The sequence below is a fragment of the Podarcis pityusensis genome, assembly GCF_964106645.2.
Source record: "Podarcis pityusensis genome assembly, chromosome: 7".
NCBI lineage: Eukaryota > Metazoa > Chordata > Lepidosauria > Squamata > Lacertidae > Podarcis > Podarcis pityusensis.
The window spans coordinates 54,652,727-54,674,216 of NC_138031.1; the positions used below are offsets into that span (position 1 = coordinate 54,652,727).

The window sequence follows — 21,490 nt, forward strand, 5'->3', positions numbered from 1 at the left end:
CATAGTCTAATTCAGTGGTCAGGGATGATGGGAGTTGTAGTCCCAAAACATCTGGAGGGCTGAGTTTGCCTATGCCTGAATTAGACTATGGGGTGCAGCGCTCATCTCCACTTTCAGTCCGAAGGAGCCGGCATTTTCCGGGTCATGAGGTCAGCATGACTTCTGCTGCAATGGGACACCATGACAGAAACCAGAAACACCAGATCCAAACACTTTTCAGCAGCTTGGCTACTACTGGCTGAGTCAACCTAAGCCTGGCAAAGGCAGAACAAGCCTTTAAAAATAGTGTTTGAGTTACACCACTCATTTTGCCAGCTTAATTTCTTCTGGGTTGCCAGGTCACATGGCCAAGTTGAATGGGCTTAGGATCCAGCATAAGTCCCCCCCCTCTGGTTTTGCTATGCTACATCCCTTTATTCAAGACTTACACCAGCAATACATGTGTTTTTAGCTTCAATGAAGTGGGAAGATTCAACATGTGATCACAGTAAAGGAACTGGTGCTCTAGTTAAAGCAACACAGAAGTAAATTGGATAGGTTCTGATTCAAAAATAATAATAATACACAGAACTTAAGGGAGGACAGTTTTTCATTTTCAGCATCAGGTTAAGCACATTGGTCAGTGCAAGCATCCAGGATTTTGATGTGTAGGTCAGCAGCTTATCCAGCAGGCAGGCAATAATTAAATTTCACTCAACTGAATAAAAGTTTTGGCTGCCAAATGAGAGGATTTCTCCTAACCTAATCAAAAGGACTCGTTTAAAGCTGCAGTAATAATGGCTCCCATTTAAACAGAATATTTCATTCGAAAGTGTGTCATGAACTGACACAGTGTCATCCCTGTGCCAACCTCTGATCAGATAGCAAATTCAGCCTGCAGCAATCCTATGCATGCTTACTAAAGTCAGTTGGTATGTCTTAGTATGAGTACACATACATAGGACTTGGCTGTGATTGTTGCTGTTACTACACTTTAAAACTCTGTGAGAGTATTGTTGTGTATGGTGGAATATGTGAACACAGAGCTCAGTGGGAACACTTTTAGTATCCCAGAAATGTGCCACGTTTAAGTAGGGAATGTGCTTTGAGCCAGAAAGTCATAGATGAAATTTGAGTGCCTTCAGCCTTAAGGCAAGTCACTAGCTCTCATTTCCATATTACTTGTGGGGAGCTGAGGCTAATAACACTGGCATCCATTAAAGGCAGTCACACAGACCACTCAGATGTGATTTTAGCACCCATGAAAAACAGAATATAAATTCTAATGCACCTTTAATCCCCATAGAATTCAGTAGATAGGAGTTAAGCATATACTTAATTCTCCAATGAAATAAAGGGAACTTAAAATCAATGCTTAACTTTGAATTAATTATGCCATTATTATTGTTATTATTCCTGGACTGTAGCCAACAAAGTCATTCTCAGAGTAAATTCAGTGAAATGAATGGAACTAGATTAGTCATGTGCATTAATTTCAGTGGGTCTACTTTGAATACTACCAGGATTGGACACGGTCCATTTTTATTACTACTACTATCTGAGTGGAGCATTTCTGAAAACTGAAGTAAATGAAGTAGCCTCTAGCATGATGCATGAGTGAACAGAACCACCAGCTCCTTATTGGGGTAACTAGAAATGAGACTTGACATATACTAATTGTTTATCCAAACATAGCATTATATGCACAATGTCATTATGAACAGTCACTGCACGAGTCTTGTTAAAATGAATTAAAGTTATCAAAATCTTATAATAGCCTGTACAATTTCAGTTGAACATACAATAGGAACAATTCATGGTACAGCATAATCTTTTCCCACAATATAGGCTATAATTATTAGATACTATTTAAATCCATGCTAGCAAGGCATTGTTGCTACTCTGTAACCATTAATAACCAAGTTGCCTGATCCCTCTATTAACCTCTTGCACAAGATAGTGAAATAATAAAACATTTGCAGGCAAATAGTCATGTACCTTTTTAATTTCCACGATTCCAGTATAAAATTTCTACAGAAAATGGAACAGAAATATAATCATACTTTAAAAACTCTTATTCTGAAACATATTTGATAACATTGTCTCTTGAGCCTCAGCTAGCAGATACCATCTGGCAAATAATGTCTGTAAGTCCTGTTACACAACAACTCTGGCTTCCCGGTGCTATCTAAAGGACTGATGTGTGAGAAGAGTAAGATATGTTAACACTGTTTTCTTCAGTAGCGTTTTATAAACAGTGAATGTGACAGTGTGATCAATTTTTCTGGTTCCTGCCCCTGTTCAAATTACATAGCATTGCTATCATCACCATCATCAAGTACTGCAATCCAATTAGGTGCTGAAATCAATGAGACAAAGGTTGCCGTCTTAGGCACATTTACTTTGTCCCTGTGAAGCATAAGGCTGTTAATGGTTAAAAAACTGTTGTAATGATCAGTGGTTGTAAACAACTAAACTAAATTACGATCGCAGCATTTATGTCGCATTTATTTCATTTGAACTTTAACGTGCCTCAGTTCTTTTGGATTGCATTTACTGCAACAATCATTTCTAAACATCCTCAATTTCTAGCGTGGGGCCAGTTTTTAATCTGAAGACATAAAACGCCAAAGCACATGCAGACATCCACATAAATATGCAAGTACAAATATTCCCTGTGCCTATCTAGCCACTAAAAAGACTGCTTGAATACAAAAGGTGAAACTTAACAACTTGAAGATGACACTTTCTAATCACACAAATGTTAAAAGGGAAGTAGATTCAAAACTCTAATCATTTTAAATCAATTACTATTTTATTAATTATTAATGTATATACATTGGTACCTCAGGTTACATACGCTTCAGGTTACAGACACCACTAACCCAGAAATATTACCTCAGGTTAAGAACTTTGCTTCAGGATAAGAACAGAAATCGTTCAGCGCCGGTGTGGCGGCAGTGGGAGGCCCCATTAGCTAAAGTGGTGCTTCAGGTTAAGAACAGTTTCAGGTTAAGAACAGACCTCCAGAATGAATTAAGTTCTTAACCCGAGGTACCACTGTATAGCCTAATTGTCTGAAGGTGGCTTCAAAGTGGTTTAAAAATGAATTTAGTTACAAAATACACAATTTAAAAAAAAACAACAATAATTTTGTCAAAACATTCAGAATTAATATGTACAGTGTAACACATCTGTTAAAAGGAGCACAGCAATTAAAAGAGTAAAAGCAGCAATTAAAAGAGTTACACCAGGAGGTTCAAGTCAGAAGATCAGGGAAATCGTGTTTAAACAGGTGGGTCTTCAAGGGCTGCCAGAATGCCAACCCCAGTAGGGCATCTCATATTTCATCAGGACAAGCATTATGTAAAACTAGTGCCACCAGCGAGAAAGAAAAAAAACTCCATGTTGCCACCAGCTGATAAACATCCATCATGGCGAAACCAACAAGGTTAAATATAATGGTCTTGTGGCTCTTATTAGGCAAATGAGGGAAAGATGGGTTTCCAAGTAACCTGGATAAGTATAATTTAGGACTTTGCACATACAGAGGAGGATTGTTAGCAAAGTCATATAAGTAATACAGATTCTGAAAGTGTGTGGGGGGGGGGAATCCTGATAACACTTTACTGAGGAACCCAAACAAAATAGCATATAATTTGAAGAGAAAGAACAGGGAGGTGTTGTCATTTTTACTTCAGGCCTTGTACATTGCAAGGAGACATCCAACCAAGCACACAGAAGAAAAAAATCCCTCAGAACTACACAACTAATCAGGGTTAATGCTACCTCAGTAAACCTCTGTGATTCCATATAGCAGGCCTACTGTAGCTTGCTACCTCCTAGTATGAATTCGTATGTATCAGCAGTTATTTACAATATGTATTAAAAATGTTCCCTTTCCAGACTTTTCTGATAATCACGCTGTCTTGGATTCTATTTGTGCCAAGCATCTGCAGTAAACTTGTTGTGGAAATGCTTTTGATACATTAGTGAACTATTTGATGGTGGTTAAGTGTCCTAACGTAATTAGACAGTGAATGGCATCCAATATAATATACTGTTTTCATCTTGTGTTACAACCCCCCACTGAAAATGGGTGCAAGAACTAATGATCTACATAACAATTTCCATGTCCTGCCATCATGAAAAGCAATTTAAATGTGAATGCAACTGAGCTCAGCCATCAGAGTCTGAACAATTTTGAAGAACCCAGACTCCAAGCAAGAGCAAATATTTGTCGAAGTGATATTGGTAGGCATTTTAATAGCACAGCAAAAATCTGCTGCCTCTGCTTTCCAAGAGCAAGAATAATTCTGCTGACAGTAATATTACAGGGTTTGTTTGTATGCGTCTGTAATATTTTGAATGAAGCAATATGGATTGTACTGTGTTGTACAGATTGTCAGCCCACATAGAAGTATCTCTGACAGGCAGGGATAGATGAGCATTTAACACATGAATGGGCTTGCAGATAAAGTAAGAAGAAAGAAAGAAAAAGCACTGCAGGGTCTTTTCATTCAGCCTTCTATTCTTTTGTATGCTTTTTTGTCTCTTAAAAAAATTATATATCTGAGCCAAATTCATTATTGGAAAACATGGCTACAATGATACATTTCCCAGGGGAATTTAACCCACTAGTGCTAGCAAGAACTTGCCTATGCTTACCTCGTGTTTTGTACTGTAACAATTTAGGAAACAGTTATAAAATTAAGGCAGCAATGCAATACCTATTTAAAGGTAAAGGTAAAGGGACCCCTGACCATTAGGTCCAGTTGTGGCCAACTCTGGGGTTGCGGCACTCATCTCGCTTTATTGGCCGAGGGAGCCGGCGTACAGCTTCCGGGTCATGTGGCCAGCATGACTAAGCTGCTTCTGGTGAACCAGAGCAGCGCACGGAAACACCGTTTACCTTCCCGACGGAGCGGTACCTATTTATCTACTTGCACTTTGACGTGTTTTTGAACTGCTAGGTTGGCAGGAGCAGGGACCGAGCAACAGGAGCTCACCCCATCGTGGGGATTCGAACTGCCGACCTTCTGATCAGCAAGTCCTAGGCTCTGTTGTTTAACCCACAGTGCCACCCGCGTCCCTATTTACTTGGGTGCAAACTCCACTGAACTCAGTGGGGCTTCCGCCTCAGTAGGCATGCACAGGGTTGCACTAAATGGGTTTAACTTACATGCTTTATATTCAGCATTATCAAAACACTTGGAAAATGAATGCACTTAAACCCACCATACATAGGAATCAGGGCAGGATTAATGGGAAGCAATGAGTTTACTTTCTGATATAGACAAACTTTTGGATTCATGTTGGTTAGTCAGACTGTATGATTCCAGAGAGACTGAACAGGCCCATTCACGAAACCTGAAATGACTCAGTGCTTTGATTACTGAAAATGTCTACAAATCATTCTGTTTGAGTTGTAACTCATAAAGCATCACACAAGAGATAATTGCATATGTATGCAAATTAGTCCTATAAATAAACTACCACTAGCCTACAAATATGTTCAGCAGTCTACCTGGGGATATATACAGTGCATATGTGTTAGTCACTGTAGTTCCTCTGAGGTCCAGATAACTAAGTAATTCTCTTACAATTTATAAAAGCTTTCCAGCTTGGTCATGTGGAGGTAATTTGGTGACCAGGCTAGTGGCTATTTACAAGTATGTTTTGAGTGTTGAGCAAAACAGCTACTACTGCATGCCCACTTTGAAAACTTGTGCATGAGCAAATATTCAAAAGTACCATGAGCCTGACTAGAAGACGTCACATTTTACTACCCTGTGGAAGTGAGGAAGCTGAAGCCAACAGTTGTTGCGTTCAGGCTGTATTGCTGCTATACACAAGTGCTAAACAAATAACATGTATATCTACTTTATCAAGTAGCATAAATATATAAATGCTATTTAAATTATCTTTTATCAGGAAATATAATAAATGTGGAAGGCAGATTACTGTGTAAACAGGATATGTTCACAGTTACTGTAAAGTTACTCCACCTTTTTCCAGTGTTCCTTACTCCTAGTATATTTAGGCCTGCAGTCTAAACTGGGTTTAGATTTTGTTTTCATTTCATCAGGAACTATTATTTATTTTAAAATGTATGCATCACCTACAATCATAGATCTCTAAGCACTTTACAACAGCACCTGAGCACACAATCAGAAAGCAGTGAGACCATAATAGAAAGCCCCCAGTAAAAAATGCTTTAAAAGGCAAACAGAAAAGGGTAAGGAAGGAACAACAACTAGACCCAATGCAGTGGGGAGGAGGGATGAAGCCACCTAAGGGGGAGGAGGAAAGAAGTAGACTTCCTTGTTTTTCCTCTGTGGGGTTGGTACTGTGCTTCTCTCAATGTGTGTTTGCGTTCCCTGAGAGTTTGCCTTCTGTTAAATGGGTATTTTTGTGGCTGGCTACACATCCATCATAGTCATTTTGTGACAGTGTACAGGGTAATCTCTCAAAATTCCAAATAAGCCCCTTTTGGGCATCCCTTTTGGTTTACCACTTTGGTGGAGTTTCAAGTGGAAAGCAAAGAAGTGTGCAGATAAATGGTATTGTTCTCTGAAGCATGACTAGTTTCACAGTAAGCTTGGTTGGCCAATGTGTGCAGTGGTGTAATGGCTTATTTCCTGCCACCTTAGAACTATTAACATCAACCAAAAGTCCACAGAAGGGGCAAAGGATTGACCAGATGCTCCTGTCTTGCAAGAACAGACAATCAGCAAAACTGGAACTTCCCAAACAGAAAAGCATTAGGATAGGACTTATCTGAATTTCAAAATGCTTTGAAACGTTATTTCCAAAGATGCCTGGAAAATCAAAGAATAATCTAACCTCTCTATAAATTCTGCTGATTTTGTACCAGATGGTTTAGAACAAAATGCAGTACTGCATGCCCCCTAATGTTTTTACCTTTACATTTCCTAAAATCAGTATAATCCACATTTCTAAAAATACCTCTTCAGAAAATATGGGGCACAATCCACCCAAAGTTCAGCATTTCTAAAGCTATTGATTTTCTAGCTCCCACTTGACTAGTAAAATTAAGTATGTGCTTATATCTTCCCTGCTGAAATCAATGGCACTTATAAGTGCTTGCTTGGGCTGTGTCACAAAAATAATCAAATAATTGGTCTGCAAAGTTGTCAACTTTAATCATTTTTAGCTTGCTTGCAAAGGATTTAACAATCTGCTTATTCATTTTTTTCTTCCATATGGCAGCCAAATGGTACAAATTAAAACAAAAGAGGACTGCTTGCTTGTCTGCTGGTGTTGGAATCATTATCAGCTTATTATGCCAGTGCTTGAAAGCTGTAATTTCTTTTCCCAGAAGGACAACAATATTCCTGCCACTTCTGTTGAGTTGCTGACCTGCACCATTGGTCTTGGAAGCAGAAAAACAATATAGCCCTCTTCCCCACTTTCAGCCAATTTGATGATAACACTTCATCTGTGCTCATTGGAGGAAGGATGGCTGACAAGAGGAGCAAACTTTTTGTCTCAGCACACTGTGGGGAATGTTCAGTGGGTCCTCCTGAATAGACATGGCATATGGATTGTCTGTGCTCTTCTCCTGTCACATTGAACCAAGTACACTAAGGGACTAGTTGCTCACCATTCAGGGAAACACTTTTACTACTCAAACATTTTTACTACCCAAACAAAAAATGGACTACTAATATTTTCTTTTTAAAAATATGTCTGAAAGGTGTTATATTTGGCAGGTATTGTGAGGATATTTTTTTTTAAGGGTTTACAAAAGTGAACAAATTGAGTCATGATGATCATTTGCTTGGGATTTGGTACAGGAACCATTCAGTGTTAATGGGCCAGAGTTCATCAGCTTGAAGGTATAGAGGCTGTCTGGTCCTCTGTACTTTTAGTATGTGATAGGCTAGGAGGAAGATGTCTTAGTACTTGCTCCAGGCTTGGGGCCAGGGAGGTAGAATCAAAAACTGTTGTGGCAGGGGTAGCTGTTATATACATGCCCGTCTGTTAACAGGAATCAATGCTTGCCCTGGAGCAGGAATAACAACCAGCTATTGCATATCCATACCATGATACACAAGTTCAGTCCAGTTACATTTATTTTTATTGTAATATACAGTTGCTAACTCACACTTGCATCCATGAAAGAGTTAAGGTGAGCCCTGAGCTCAAGTTACAAATGTGGGTGTGGCTTAGAAGGCTTCCTGCAGTCTTTTGTTTCCCATTCTTTTTCCCCCTTCAAGCATCCTGGAGCAAGTGAAGAAGGAACTGTGTGGCTGCACAGCTCCCTGGAAGTGAACTGAACCTCTCTAAAATGAGATTTTAAAGCCTGCATCTTTGCTAACCAAAAGATTGTATGATCCTTTTTGTAATACTTTTTTTTTAAAAAAAATAATCATTTGGAATATTTTTTCTGCTTCTATTTTTTTTTACTGCCAATGCTGTAATTTCTGGAAACTCTGAGTAAGCCACGGGGCATGCTGACGTCATGGGGCGTGCTGACATCGTGCAGCCCTGGGCCCCATCAATTGTGGGGGCAAGGTGGCACATGTGGAAGCTGGCATAAAACAAGCCAGTGTAAGTCAAGTCAGTATAAAGTTCCACCAGATCCAAGCTCTGTTCAGCAGCTGGCTACATCTAAGTCTTTAAAACAGTATTTGAGTTACAACACCATTTTTGCTGAGTTAGCTAACAGCTAGGTTTCTGCTGAGCCAGGGTGGGGGAGATCTGGTGGTGGATCTCTGGTTCAGCCAAGGATGAGGGAGTTAAACTAGCATAGTTTGGCTGCTCTGGGAAACTCATGTTCTAGCCAAAGAGCCATTGGATCCTAACCCACTCATTTTGGTTGTTGACACAGGATTGCTCCCACAGTGCCTGTAAAGGTTATCTCAGAAGACTACAGTGTTTGGTCGCAAGTAGATTCACTATCTGGGATATCATAACCTACTATGAGACAATATTTTGTAGTATATGCCCAAACCTTCCCAGTAATACTGTGAGGGAATTACTGCTTCATTAACATGGTACTTACTTCTCAATGACTTGGGACACAGCATGGACAGAACTATCTGTTAGTAGAACATCTAGTAGGAAAAATATGATCCTCCCTTAAATTCCAAGATGAAATGTCACACAGTTGACCATTTTTTTCTGCAGAGATTTTTCCTTGCTTTGAAATATTCTTGGCTATCTTGCGAATGTCTTCAGAGTATCCTCCTGGATTATTCATTTTTTTTTAAACAATTCTGTATATGGAGGACTCTTTTTATTCTTAAAGAAACCAAGCATGCCTGCATTGCAGAAGTGGACTAGTGTATACATATTGACTATTTGGGAATAGGAATATTTCTCAGAATGTGCATCTCATTGAGAGCAATGCAATGCAGATGAACACCATCCATGCTTATATGTTAATTATCCCATTCTGAGCTGCACTGGGGCTTGTGTAAGTGTTGTGCATCAAAACTCTATTCCCCTTCCTCTTTTAACCTGATGTTTATTTCCTGGAAAGGGGACTACATTTTTTTTAATTATACTGATTCCACCAAATGGTCATACATGACATCTGAAAAGTGTATCTATAAACTGCCTTTCCCAAATGGTTTAAGATGTTGCTATACTCTTCTTCTTTTTGTATATTTTTTAATTATATTTTCTGTTTTACATTTTAGAATATTTGTTTAAACAACTTTAAAATGTCAGTGACTTCCCTTCTTCTCTTTCCATGGTTCATTTTGCATATCATAAATTCCTGCATAATTCACATGAACTAAACCATTCAGTAATCCATTATTACATCCATCAAAATTTGTTTACACTGTTGAATTTATCTTAATGCTGCCAATGTTTTCAAGCCTACACAATTTCCCCCCATATATTCAATAAACATTTTCCAATTTTCTTTAAACGTATGTTCTTCTGGATTAAAAGCATTATGTGAGAAACATGCATATCACTTCTAAGTCATCAGTACCCTCTAAGCATGAAATAGAAAGATTCCCCAGAGAAATTTGCAATGATGCCAGAGGTCTGTCACTCAGGCAGTTGGCTGTTACTGATCTAGGGAAACTCTCATGTTTTGGAAGCCATCATTTTGATTGACTGCTGTTGTTGATTTATATAGAAGTATCTTTAATACTCAAGCAGCAAAAACAAACCTATGCTTTTCTCAAGGGAAATCATAAGGCAAGAGAGCCACATATTTTTAAAGAGACCTCTACTCTCCTGTGTGAAGTTAAAAATTGTATAAGTACTACAAAAGGAAAAAGGTATCCACTTCCTTAACAAAGTGTTCACAGAGCAACAGCCAAAAGAATACGGAGAGTGTTAAAATTGTGTTAAAGAGAGATGTGCATGTCAATTAAAATGCTAGAAATGTATCAATAAAAGAAACAGATTTTCCCAGAACAGATGAGCAGAAATATGAACATGTTTACATTCCCCTCTCCAAAACAAATGACAGATTTAGAAGAGCAAATGAAGACAAAAATGCAAACATTTTAATTATGACAGATGTACAATAGCTAGCCTAATTGTGTAAGAACATCAAATAGCTCAGTATAAGGAACAGTTGCATCCAATCCTTACAGAAGAACTTCACTATGACACAGTGAACACTGCATTCTCAGAAATATTAACAATTTTCATTATCTGGTGTCATTCACCAAACATCCCATAATCATCAAATTATTGGGTTGGATCTCTTGGTCTGCAACAAATCTAAAACTGGCACACATTTTATTCTTATTTGATTTTATTCTGCAGCTGTTTTGAAAGTCCATTATCAACATTTCTCTAGATTTTCAGTACATTTGTTTATGCAACAGCAGGATTAGTCTTAATCTCAAGGCAGTGTCCAGTATTATTGGGATATTGTGCATTATTAATCATTATCATGATTGGTGGATTCTCTGTTTTTATTGATGTATTTAATTGTATTGTTGCTTATATGTATTTTTTTTTCTTTTTGAATGATATTATTGTGCTTTATGTAAACAAATTAGAGAGTTTACATCTCAAGCATTATACAAATATTATTAATAAATAAATGAAGTGCACACATTGCAACTTTGGCATGGGTCAAAATTTGCAATGTATGCACTTCATTTCTTTCTTCAAAAGAAATTCATATGCACCAGTTGGAGCCACTTACAATGGCAAGTAAAAGTTCACGTGACCTTTGAACCAACCATATGTAGTATCTCATACATTCCTTGTCATATGAAAGATCAGATGAAATATGCTCCCCAAAATGGAGAAGAATAGTATCCCTGTAATCCTATGACATTTGAAGGGGGGGAACCACCCAGCTGCAGTAACTAATACCGCAGCCTGGGCAAGCTTGCTTGTAATAGCTCTGTTTATTTCAGTGGAATTTGCTTCCAGTTAACTGTCTATAGGACTACAATCTAAATGCGGGAGTGTCAAAATACAGACTGCAGCACTGCAAATATTCAGATTTATTATAGTTAACACCGAAGTACCTCTGATTTAGGAAACTTGATAGACCCTGCATACAAATACTTTAAATGAGAAACAAAAGGGATAAACTTGGATCATTTTTATAAGCACCATGGGTGACATTCACTATTGTACATTTCTACTCCCGTGTGGTCCTTGGAGCCCTCAAGAGAAGATTTTGGGGCATGGGATGGGGGGCTATAACAGAAAGAGAAGTCCCACTGTGCAAACAGAAATCTGTTGTGCAATTGGATAAGCTGTCACCCAATGAGCATTCTCAATGAACTTTCCTGCACATGGATGGGTTCCAGGTACCATTTCAGTGTGTAGAGCAATTCCTGTGGTTCGGTCTGAGCACCTCTGGCACAAAGTCTGGCACAAAAGCCCCCTGTTAATGCTAATGCTTACAAATTAAAACAATAACAACCTGGCCAGAGTGAGAGGGCCAGGGGAGATGAAAACCACTGCTGGGTTGTGTGTGTGTGTGTGTGTGTGTGTGCCTGTGTGTGTGTCTCTGTGTGTGTCTAGTCACCCAATAAACAACTCAGTAAGATTTGAAGTTCATTTAGACCCACTAAAGCCATTTCCCCTTCTTTCATGTGAAACCAATTTTTTTAAATCTGAAATTTAGCAAGAACTTCAATGTAATGGAAGAAACGGGGGGGGGAGGGGAGAGTATGTAGTTGCATCAATCACAGTGTTAGTTAGTTTTTTTAAAAAAAAACTTAATAAATAAATATGCATCGAAACACAATTTGGTTATCACACAAGCCACATACAGACAATATTAGGAAAATGCAGCAAAAGAAGCTAAAGGCTTCAAATAATCAAGGCACAACATAAAGGTGTATGTATGTGTGCATAAATTAAAGGTCCTGATCCTATTACTAGAGCCAATCTGGTCCAGGAGCATCTACGGATGAGAACAAGGATTCTAGTAGAAAAGTACAGTTTGTGGCATTTTGTCAGTGGTAGGTTCATCTCAGACATTCTACAGCATAAATGGATGCCATTTGCCCTTAATACACCTCATGGGTGCCCCATCATGCAGCACCCATTTGCTCTATAACATTAAGCTGGGATAATGCAGTGACAGCTTTTCTGTAGCAAGTGCCCAAGTCAGGGGAAGGATGACCTGGCAGAAAGGATAACTGCAGCACGTGTCAAGCACTGGATGTTGTGACATCAGAACAAGCTGCTCCTTACTACATGGGCAAATATTAGCTAAATATGTATATGTCTCACCTTCAGAATATCATAATTCAGACCCATAGAAATGCAGCACACATTTGCAAAGGTAATGAATATTCCATGGATGACTAACAAAACAAAACAAAAGTCCTATAATCACAGTCTTACTTTTCTTATTACTCAGAGAAACATTACCATGAAGGTTCGACTCCAAAAGGGTTTGGATAAAGACAAATGAATTTATTCTGTACAGTGGTACCTCGGGTTACATACGCTTCAGGTTACATACGCTTCAGGTTACATACGCTTCAGGTTACAGACTCCGCTAACCCAGAAATAGTGCTTCAGGTTAAGAACTTTGCTTCAGGATGAGAACAGAAATCGTGCTCCGGTGGCGCGGCAGCAGCAGGAGGCCCCATTAGCTAAAGTGGTCTTCAGGTTAAGAACAGTTTCAGGTTAAGTACTGACCTCCGGAACGAATTAAGTACTTAACCCGAGGTACCACTGTACTCCCAAAGCTATAAGGCATCTAGAATAGATTCTGCAATGCACTCCATGCATACACAAAAGGTGCACACAATGTCACTGCTCCCCTTGATTCAGCAGAGGCCATGGAACACCTCAACAGGGCATGGCAATGTGGTAGTGACAACATGACCTTCCTGGGATAGAAGCCTAGGCTAGGGATGGTGCCAGCCCAGGCACTAGTAAGTGTGTGAACTGGCCCAGTGAGTTCCCTGAATAATGATGCAAATTGGGGTGATTCAAGTTAGACTCCCACTTTCTTGAATCAGATCGTAACATTAACAAGATGTGTTGAGCTGTATCAGGGAGTTCCGCACCTTCTGAGTAGCTCTGTTTATAAAAAGCTAAAAACATAACCTTTCCCCTCTCTTTTGTTATGAGAAAAGAAACTAAGATTCAGAAATAAACCTTGTAACAACTTCTCTGTCTTCAAATGCCTGGCTTGAACTTGCTGGTGTTAAAAGTGGGAGGAAATGCAATCACAGGAAAAGGCTGGCTTGCCACAAAATCAACCTTCCTTCCTTCCTTCCTTCCTTCCTTCCTTCCTTCCTTCCTTCCTTCCTTAAATATTGCTGTCCAGTCATGTTTGTAATTTCAGATGAGCTCAGCTATTTTCAAAACTACAGTTCAAAATTAATTTGTGCACTTATTGGTTCACATTCTTACAGTTTACATATTATCTCATTGTTGTTCAAACATTACAAGTTTTGGGTTTGGAGCCAAAAGAATCACAATACTGACACCGATCCTAAGATGTAAAATTTGAAGGTCCAAAGCTCAAAATCTCTAGAATTTCCTAAATGCTCTGCAAATCCTCGGGAGCATACATGTTTGCTTATATTCCTATGATTTCCCAGCCGTTAAGACTGCTGTTGTTCATATGTTCCACGTATCTTTTCATTTCTGATGAGAGGCAATATAGTGACTATATAGTATGCTGACATTCACATCAATGAAGCCAAACAGAAACACAGATGGTTTCCACCAGCTGACAGAATTGAGAATAATAATGTGCCATCTGAGGCCACAGCCTTGCAGATTCCAAGAGGGAGAAACCAAGATAAAAAGAAATCTGATTATTCCAGATGAATAAGAGTGATCAGCTTAGAGCACAGCCTCACTCTGTCTGGATCTCCACTGTCTGCTGCACTACAAAATTGACTCACTGCAGAAAATGGCTCTGAGCAACAGATGCCTTCAAAACATCTGTCTGTGTAGACAGAAGAAAACTGAATTCCATGCCATTTGGGAGGAAATTATTGCAACAAGACAAAATGCCCACACCAGTGGGCCACCTTCCCAAAGTAGAGGTAACTTCAACAAATATCCCATCAACATAATTTCCTCTAATACTTCCAGACAGGACAAATGCTAAAGTATTGGCAAAATAAAATGCATGCACTGTGCGATGTCTGACATCAAGCTAATCCAGATCAGAATCAGTCTAAAATATCTAGCAGCATCATACAAGCCTGGCATCAATGAAAATAAGAAATAATTATCAGTTTCCAAACAGGCAGATAGATTATTTCACATATTTACTGGGCCTGTATTGCAGTAGCATACCCTTCCCCTGTTGTGCTTGGTGGAGCTGGGTGGAGAACTGATTACCTGACCGTCTGTCACCATTGTTGCTGTGACATACCAGAAGGGTGAAGGGGAAGGCTGAATCAAATGCAAGGATGGTGGAGTGCAAACACAGTAGCAGAACTCCTGGATTGTCACCACAGTAACTCACCCTTCCCAGTATGTTGCAGGGACAATGCTGACAAGAGGTCGGATAAGCAACAGCACTCCACCAACTGGTACTGTCCACCCTTCTCTCCCCTCCACACAAACTGTGAATTTTATATATGGAGGCCCAAACTTTTGGTGATACTATTTGTGCAACTTTTCTCCTACAAAAAGTAGGGCAAACCTGCAGAGGTCAGGCCATTGTAAATAAAACTGGTTCGTATACCTGGTTCACTTACAGCACTGTTGCATGGTGGTAATGGAATTATGTGTACAGAAAAGGTGAATTGAAAGTAAGAAGGAAAAATCCCCCCAGCTAAACCCAAACAAGACTGTTTCCCTAACCAAGTCAAATATCTATGAATCTGCATCCCTCAGTTTAGCTCCTGTGTTCTTTCACCAGCCTTCTGCTGACTTATTGCTTCTGCTTTGCTCCAAACCTCAATTCTAACACCTTCAATCTGTTCCAGCTCTATTTTAGGATACCCTTGTCCAGAACTGCTGTAGCTGGGAAATTAGCCTAAGCTGGGCATAAGCACCCCTAGTCAAAGAAGCCACTTGAGATTCAAGTGGCAACTTGGAATCCAGGACTCCCAGACCATGAACCTATTCTGTCAGGTGGAGTACAACCCATCCCAGAACATGTCATCCACCTAATTCCCAGATATAGAAACCACCCACCCACACCAATTCAATATTTTCACAGTCTTTCCTGATTCAGAGAGAGAGAGAGAGAAGTGTGTCATCAGCATATTGATGACACCATGGTCCAAATTACTGGATGATAGGTCCCAACAATTTCATGTAGATGGTGACTAGCATACAGACAGAATTGGCCTTGTGGTGTCCCACAGCGTGAAAGCCATGGAACTGAGCAACCAGCTCATACTACTTTGTGGTGCTGACCCTGCAAGTTGGAGCAAAATTACTATAATGTCCCTGAGTCACTCCAGAAGGATACCATGGTTAATGGTATCAAAACATGCTGAGAGGTCAAGGAGAACCATATACCCTATATCATCCCCAACAAAGGTCATTAATCAGGGTGACCCAGGCTGCTTCAGTGCTAAAACCAAACCTGAAAGGTGACTGGAGAACAACCAGAGAATCACAGGTTACCCACTCCTGCCTTAGGTGAAGCTCCTTAGTTCTTTCTAGTAATGGACAAACTTCTCCTAATCAAAGACAGAATTTGGCTTAAAAATTAAATGGCTTCATCCAAAATATACCAGTTGTTTCTCATCATATCCCAAGTCTATTTCAGAGCCTGTTGTGCCCGCAGTGATGTAACTAAACACAGTGGGGTGATCCCTACTGCTGAACATCCAGCAGCCCGCTCACCTACCCATTTGCTTGCTTGCCTTCTACCAAGTCCTTTCTCATTTTCACTGACCTTTAATTTGCTTTGGTAGCAATGGTAAGGGGAAGGCGGGAAGTCTCTCTCCCTCCGTTCCCATGGCTGCATGCCAAATTCAATTAATTCCTGGCAACAAGGTTTTTCGAGTGTTATTGATATGCATAATTTCTCACACTAGCTCCATAGCCATTCAGCCACATTCCCAACATTGGTGTCCCTGCTGCTTACCTGGACAGGGTAGGTGATGGAAAAGGTGCACCATCTGGGTACATGAGTGGCAATGGTCCCATTGGTGCAACCACGTACTCATGACCTTGTCACTCCAATGTCAAGAGGGCAGCTCTACACCACTGCATACCACTACTGATTTCTCAGCACTCTCTGCATGTGGCACACAGCCATTACAGAATGGCAATGTATTAGAAAGGAGGAGAGAGACTGATTCCCCTTCACTTTCTCTGCTGTCAGAACAGCAGAAGCAAGAGTGGGGGTTGTGTGTGATTGTATAGGAGGAAGGCAGCGACAGTTTAAATTCCTCTCTGTTTCAGATTTAAATGAGGGCTGAAAAAGAACGCTCAGGGTTGAAATGCTTGCTTCATATTGAAGTGAGCATGCAAGTCTACCTATATGCACCTTCTGAGCTGTGCTCCAATAATATTTGGATCAATCACTAGTTCTTTCTTGCAGTTCTTTATCCTTTTTTGTACATAAACTGCTGGCAAGTAGCTATCATGGAAGAACTAACTACTTGTGTAAAGAGATCATTTACTTGTGCTGTGTAAGCCAAAATAAAGTTCACATCTACAGAGACAATTCAGCAGATAGTCCCTGAAACCATTTTTAAGGACATATAAGCATTTAAATTGTAATTGCAGGCAGATCACTACTATCTGGGGATTTAAGGAGAAACTTACACAGAACCTAGAAATGGGAAATGCAAAAGACTGAACGAAAACACTCGCCCAAAATGCAGAAGTTTAAGTCATAGGCTGACTTAAAGCATTTACAATTAATCTTCCGCTCCGTGATGCATCCAACTGCTATTGCTGGGACTCAGGCTGCTTTAATCAAATATTACTGTGTGCATTCATACTACACACCTTTATAAACATGAGGAGTCCCATAATCACGATGAGTCCCATAATTTTGTTTCTATGCTCCTGCTACTTATAAGTTGACTTTTAGTTTCAACTTCCTCACTTGGAAACAAAGAAAAACAAATGTGTTGTCCCACCTAGTTCCTGACTACAGCTGGATCTACTTTCCACCCATACTCAGTGGCTATGGTTCTTGTGCACCATATAAAGAGTTTGATCCACCAAAGCTGCTATGCATGCCTTCAAAACAGTGTAGAACTGCTCCTGTTCAACCCAATCTTGGATCCATACCATTATTAGGTATCCCTCCTACTTCAGGCCTCTGCCCCAAGGTGAGTGGGGGAACAGTTGCCCTTGAGAAGGAGAAGGTGGTGGTAACTGAAGGTGTAGGGAGTGTTTGCTAGATATAACAGAGTTCTTCCTGGTGAGAAATAAGTCAGGGAAATGGGATTTGTACTATACAGTCTGATGATCCCTGGAAGGAAAGGATGTTTCTGAGTATGTTGTAAGCATCTTTGCCAGTCAAGGCCTACTATTTTGTCTCTATCAACTCTTCCTTATCACCAATAACCCCTCACCCTTCTCAGTGATAATTCCCCACAGGGTTGCCATATGCCCTCTTTTTTCCAAGACATGTCCTCTTTTTCATGGGTATGTAAAATGAGAGTTGCCATAGTGACCCATAGTTAAAAGTAGAAGTCGGCAAATGTGTCCTCTTTTTTGCTTTTCAAAATATGGCAACCCTATGGGGCAGAGTCGGCTAGCAGTGTGGCCAAGCCACATTATGAACTGCATCCAATTTCAGAATGATATGGACCCAACTCATAACGTGGGGAAGCTTTCTAGTTCCTCTTATGAATTTCTCAACTCTGAATTCACTTGTGCACAAAAACTGGACACACCTTTTTGATGGAGGCTGCTAGACTGGAGTGCTAAACAGAGTTGTCTTAGATGCAGCTGGATTTGGCAACCTGTAGTGCCAATGCAGAGGCACGTTCAATTGCCACTATTTACTATTGCTATGAGGTCCTTTTCAATCCCTGCTGAGATGCAGGTTGTTGGACTTATTAATAAGAAAGGTACTTGAAAGGTCTAAATGACTGATGCTCAGTCAAGTAATGATACATAATTAAGATTAGGTACCTTTTAACACCCTAATAAATTAGGTACCCTTAAACATCCTAGTCATGTGTGGACAGTTGAAAAATACCTAAGTGCAGACCTGGTATTTGGGGCAGGTGCTATAGATTAAATAACTAAAAGAATTTATAAAATAGCATAAATGATCAAAAGCATATCCCTCTCAGAACAAACAATATTCCTCCATAAATCTACAAAACCTCCATAAATTCCCACTTATTCCTCCATAAATCTACAAAACCTACTGAATGCCATTCAATCCTTTGAAAGTTGCTGCACTGCAGTCTGATTGCAGTGCACAAATTAAAATAAACTTTAATATATATATAATGAGATGGGGAAATACTTCAATACTAAACTTGACTGCAAATCTCCATTTTAGCCTCACAAATTAAACCAGATGATTTGACAAAAGGCATAATTGGTCCACAGCAATTAAGATTAGGAAAATCTTTCATGGAGGCACTTAATTGAATGCATGCTATTCTTTGGATCTCAGAATCTTTTGGCAAAACATTTTGCTTTAATAGCCAGAAAGGGGGGAATTACTCCAGCAGATTCTTCCTTTATAAAAGGCAATGTTCAAAGGAAATAGGAACAGCATAAGTAGCAATCCAAAATATTTTTACTAGTAATGTTCAAACGCTATTCTGTTGAAATCATTTTAAAACAAACTAATGACATATTTCCACTTTTGTTGTATGGAGTGCATTAGTGCACTTATTCTACTATCAACAGCATAAAGGCATTAGGTAAACTCTAATAAGCCTACCAATAATCTGTTCACCAAGTGACTAAGCTTATTGTGTGCAACTTCCATCCTTCTTGCACACAATAAAGATGCTATAATGGAGAAAGCCAACATGTGGTGAAAAGTTTGAACCAACTTGGCTATTGTGTGATCATAATATTCCCTGCATGAAAAATATAGTTACATTATCCAACATTTTCATCATAAAAGGAAGATGATTACAGCTTTTTCAACCATTATAAGCCACTCTATAGCAATAAACAGAAATGGTGTGTATTAAAAAATGCACTGTAGAAAGCCAAGAATAAATTCAGAAAAAGTGCTGTTTTCTGTTTTTTAAAAAGGAAAGGAGAACACACATATTTCTATTTCCATTAAAACTATCTGTTTAAGTTTTATCTCTCTACTTTGCCCAATTGGTTGGCCAATACACACACTGTTAGTCCAAGTGTGGTTTGTTTGAAAGTGCACCCAATAAAGTGACCACAGTCTCTTTTTTACAAACAAGCTACAAGTGAGGTCATGGTTTCTTATTAGTTTATGAATCATCACTTGTTTTTAACTATGGTTTGGCATTATGCATAAACACAACAGCCTTTTTCAATCCTGGTTTGGCCACCACACCCCAGACACTTGCCAAGGTACAAAAGTACAAGGCAAGATCAACTGGAAAACAAACTAAGCTTTGGAGACACAACCCATGGCTTGTTTGCTTGTTTGTGAGATAGTTCACAGTTTGCTGAGCAAACCATGGCTTTATGTTGTCTGAATACAGCCACTGCCTTAATATTAAAACCATGTTATGTCATTATATCACCAAATTCCACTCAGTATAAATACCAAAATATTTCCTCCAAAATAATTAGAGGTTATACTCACCAGGTGTAAAATTGTATCGTGCAGAAAATCCCAAAGATTCAAGTTCACCATCAGCAAAAAATTTAATCCACAGGAATCTACCACTGGATTTTATTTTGGGTGGGTTTTGTTGTCCACAGAAACGACCAATTATTGGGGAAAATCCAAAAGGTCCATCCCGCACTTCAATATGATCAAATTTACACTCCCACGAAGGCTCTATGGAATATTTTTCATCAAAGTGTAACTCAATACACTGTCTTGGGGCAGCTGAAATTTAAAATTAAAACAAAACCATTAGTTTTATAGTCTATGTTTGCTTTCAAGTGCAGAGTCTGTCTGTCAACTATCTGACACAATATATTCTTAGGGTTTGTTTGGTTTTTAAGGAAAAGTAACTTAGTTTATGTTCAGAAGCTACAATGTTTGGAGTAGACAAAATACATTTCACATTATTAATTTGCAGGATCTGTTGATTTTCCTATGAAACTCTATTTTGTTTTTGTTGGTTTTGGTTTTTTAAAACCTACTGGATTTTATGTTCTGGGACAACACTTAGCATCTTATAATACAACCATCAGGAAACTAAGAACCTAAACCTTTGTGTACCCAAAGCTTTCTGTTCATGACCCTGTGCTTGCTTGAGCTCTTCTCATAACAGCAGAGCAACTTTTCTAGCAAGCTTTGACAAAGCAGAGGAGAGGCACCTGCTATAGGAAGTGGTCCTCGGAATTCCTGGTAAAGGTGAATGGAACTCTAAGCATAACCCTGGGCAATGATTCTACAGTTGTTGGCATCCACCTGTCTCAAGAGACAATGGAGTATGCCTCTGGGGATGATGTCAAACTGCTGCATTTCCAGCACTGAAGTGACACCCCCAGGACTCAAGCCTGGGCAGTGTGTATGTAGGTCCTGAGCTCCCCAGATGATGAGGCCCACCTCTTGGCCTTGCTGATGTGGTCCAAAGGAAAGCAGAGTAATACAATTGGCACCAGCTTGGCTGCAGAAGTTGTGAGAAGGAGATGTACAAGGCACCATCCAACTGTCTTAGGGACTCCATTCTGGATTTGTGTAGGGTTTACTCCCTAGACTTTCTTCTCTCAAAGATATCCTGCAAGGCAGTGGAGGTTTAGGACCAGAGTTTTCTTTCTTCTAGATGGGCTACCATCTCAGGCTGAGTCCCATCTGCCTCTATAGTAGCGCTCCTAATAAAGAACAAGGGCAACGCTCATATATGAAGGCCTAGTCCTTCATTCTATTTAGCAACAGACATGCTGATACTTATGAATGAAAGAAAATGCTACCACAAAACAGACATGTACAAACAAAGCAATTTCCAAATCTGTTTTGTAATCTGCCACCCACCTGCCTGCCCAAATCTAGTAGTAACTGCCTCAG

At 39.5% G+C, this 21,490-nt stretch overlaps 1 protein-coding gene across 3 annotated transcripts in view; it reads right to left on the reverse strand.

Moving 5' to 3' along the window:
- Nucleotides 1–21,490, reverse strand: part of NETO1 (neuropilin and tolloid like 1) — a 102,669-nt gene that overhangs the window by 60,291 nt on the left and 20,888 nt on the right. For all 3 annotated transcript variants that reach the window (XR_013988766.1, XM_081014211.1, XM_081014212.1), the window contains exon 4: nucleotides 20,114–20,362. Coding sequence is in view for 2 of the 3 variants with exons in the window: in XM_081014211.1 (XP_080870337.1) it covers nucleotides 20,114–20,362 (249 nt within the window). In the remaining variant the exon portion in view is untranslated. The remainder of the gene's footprint in view (nucleotides 1–20,113; nucleotides 20,363–21,490) is intronic.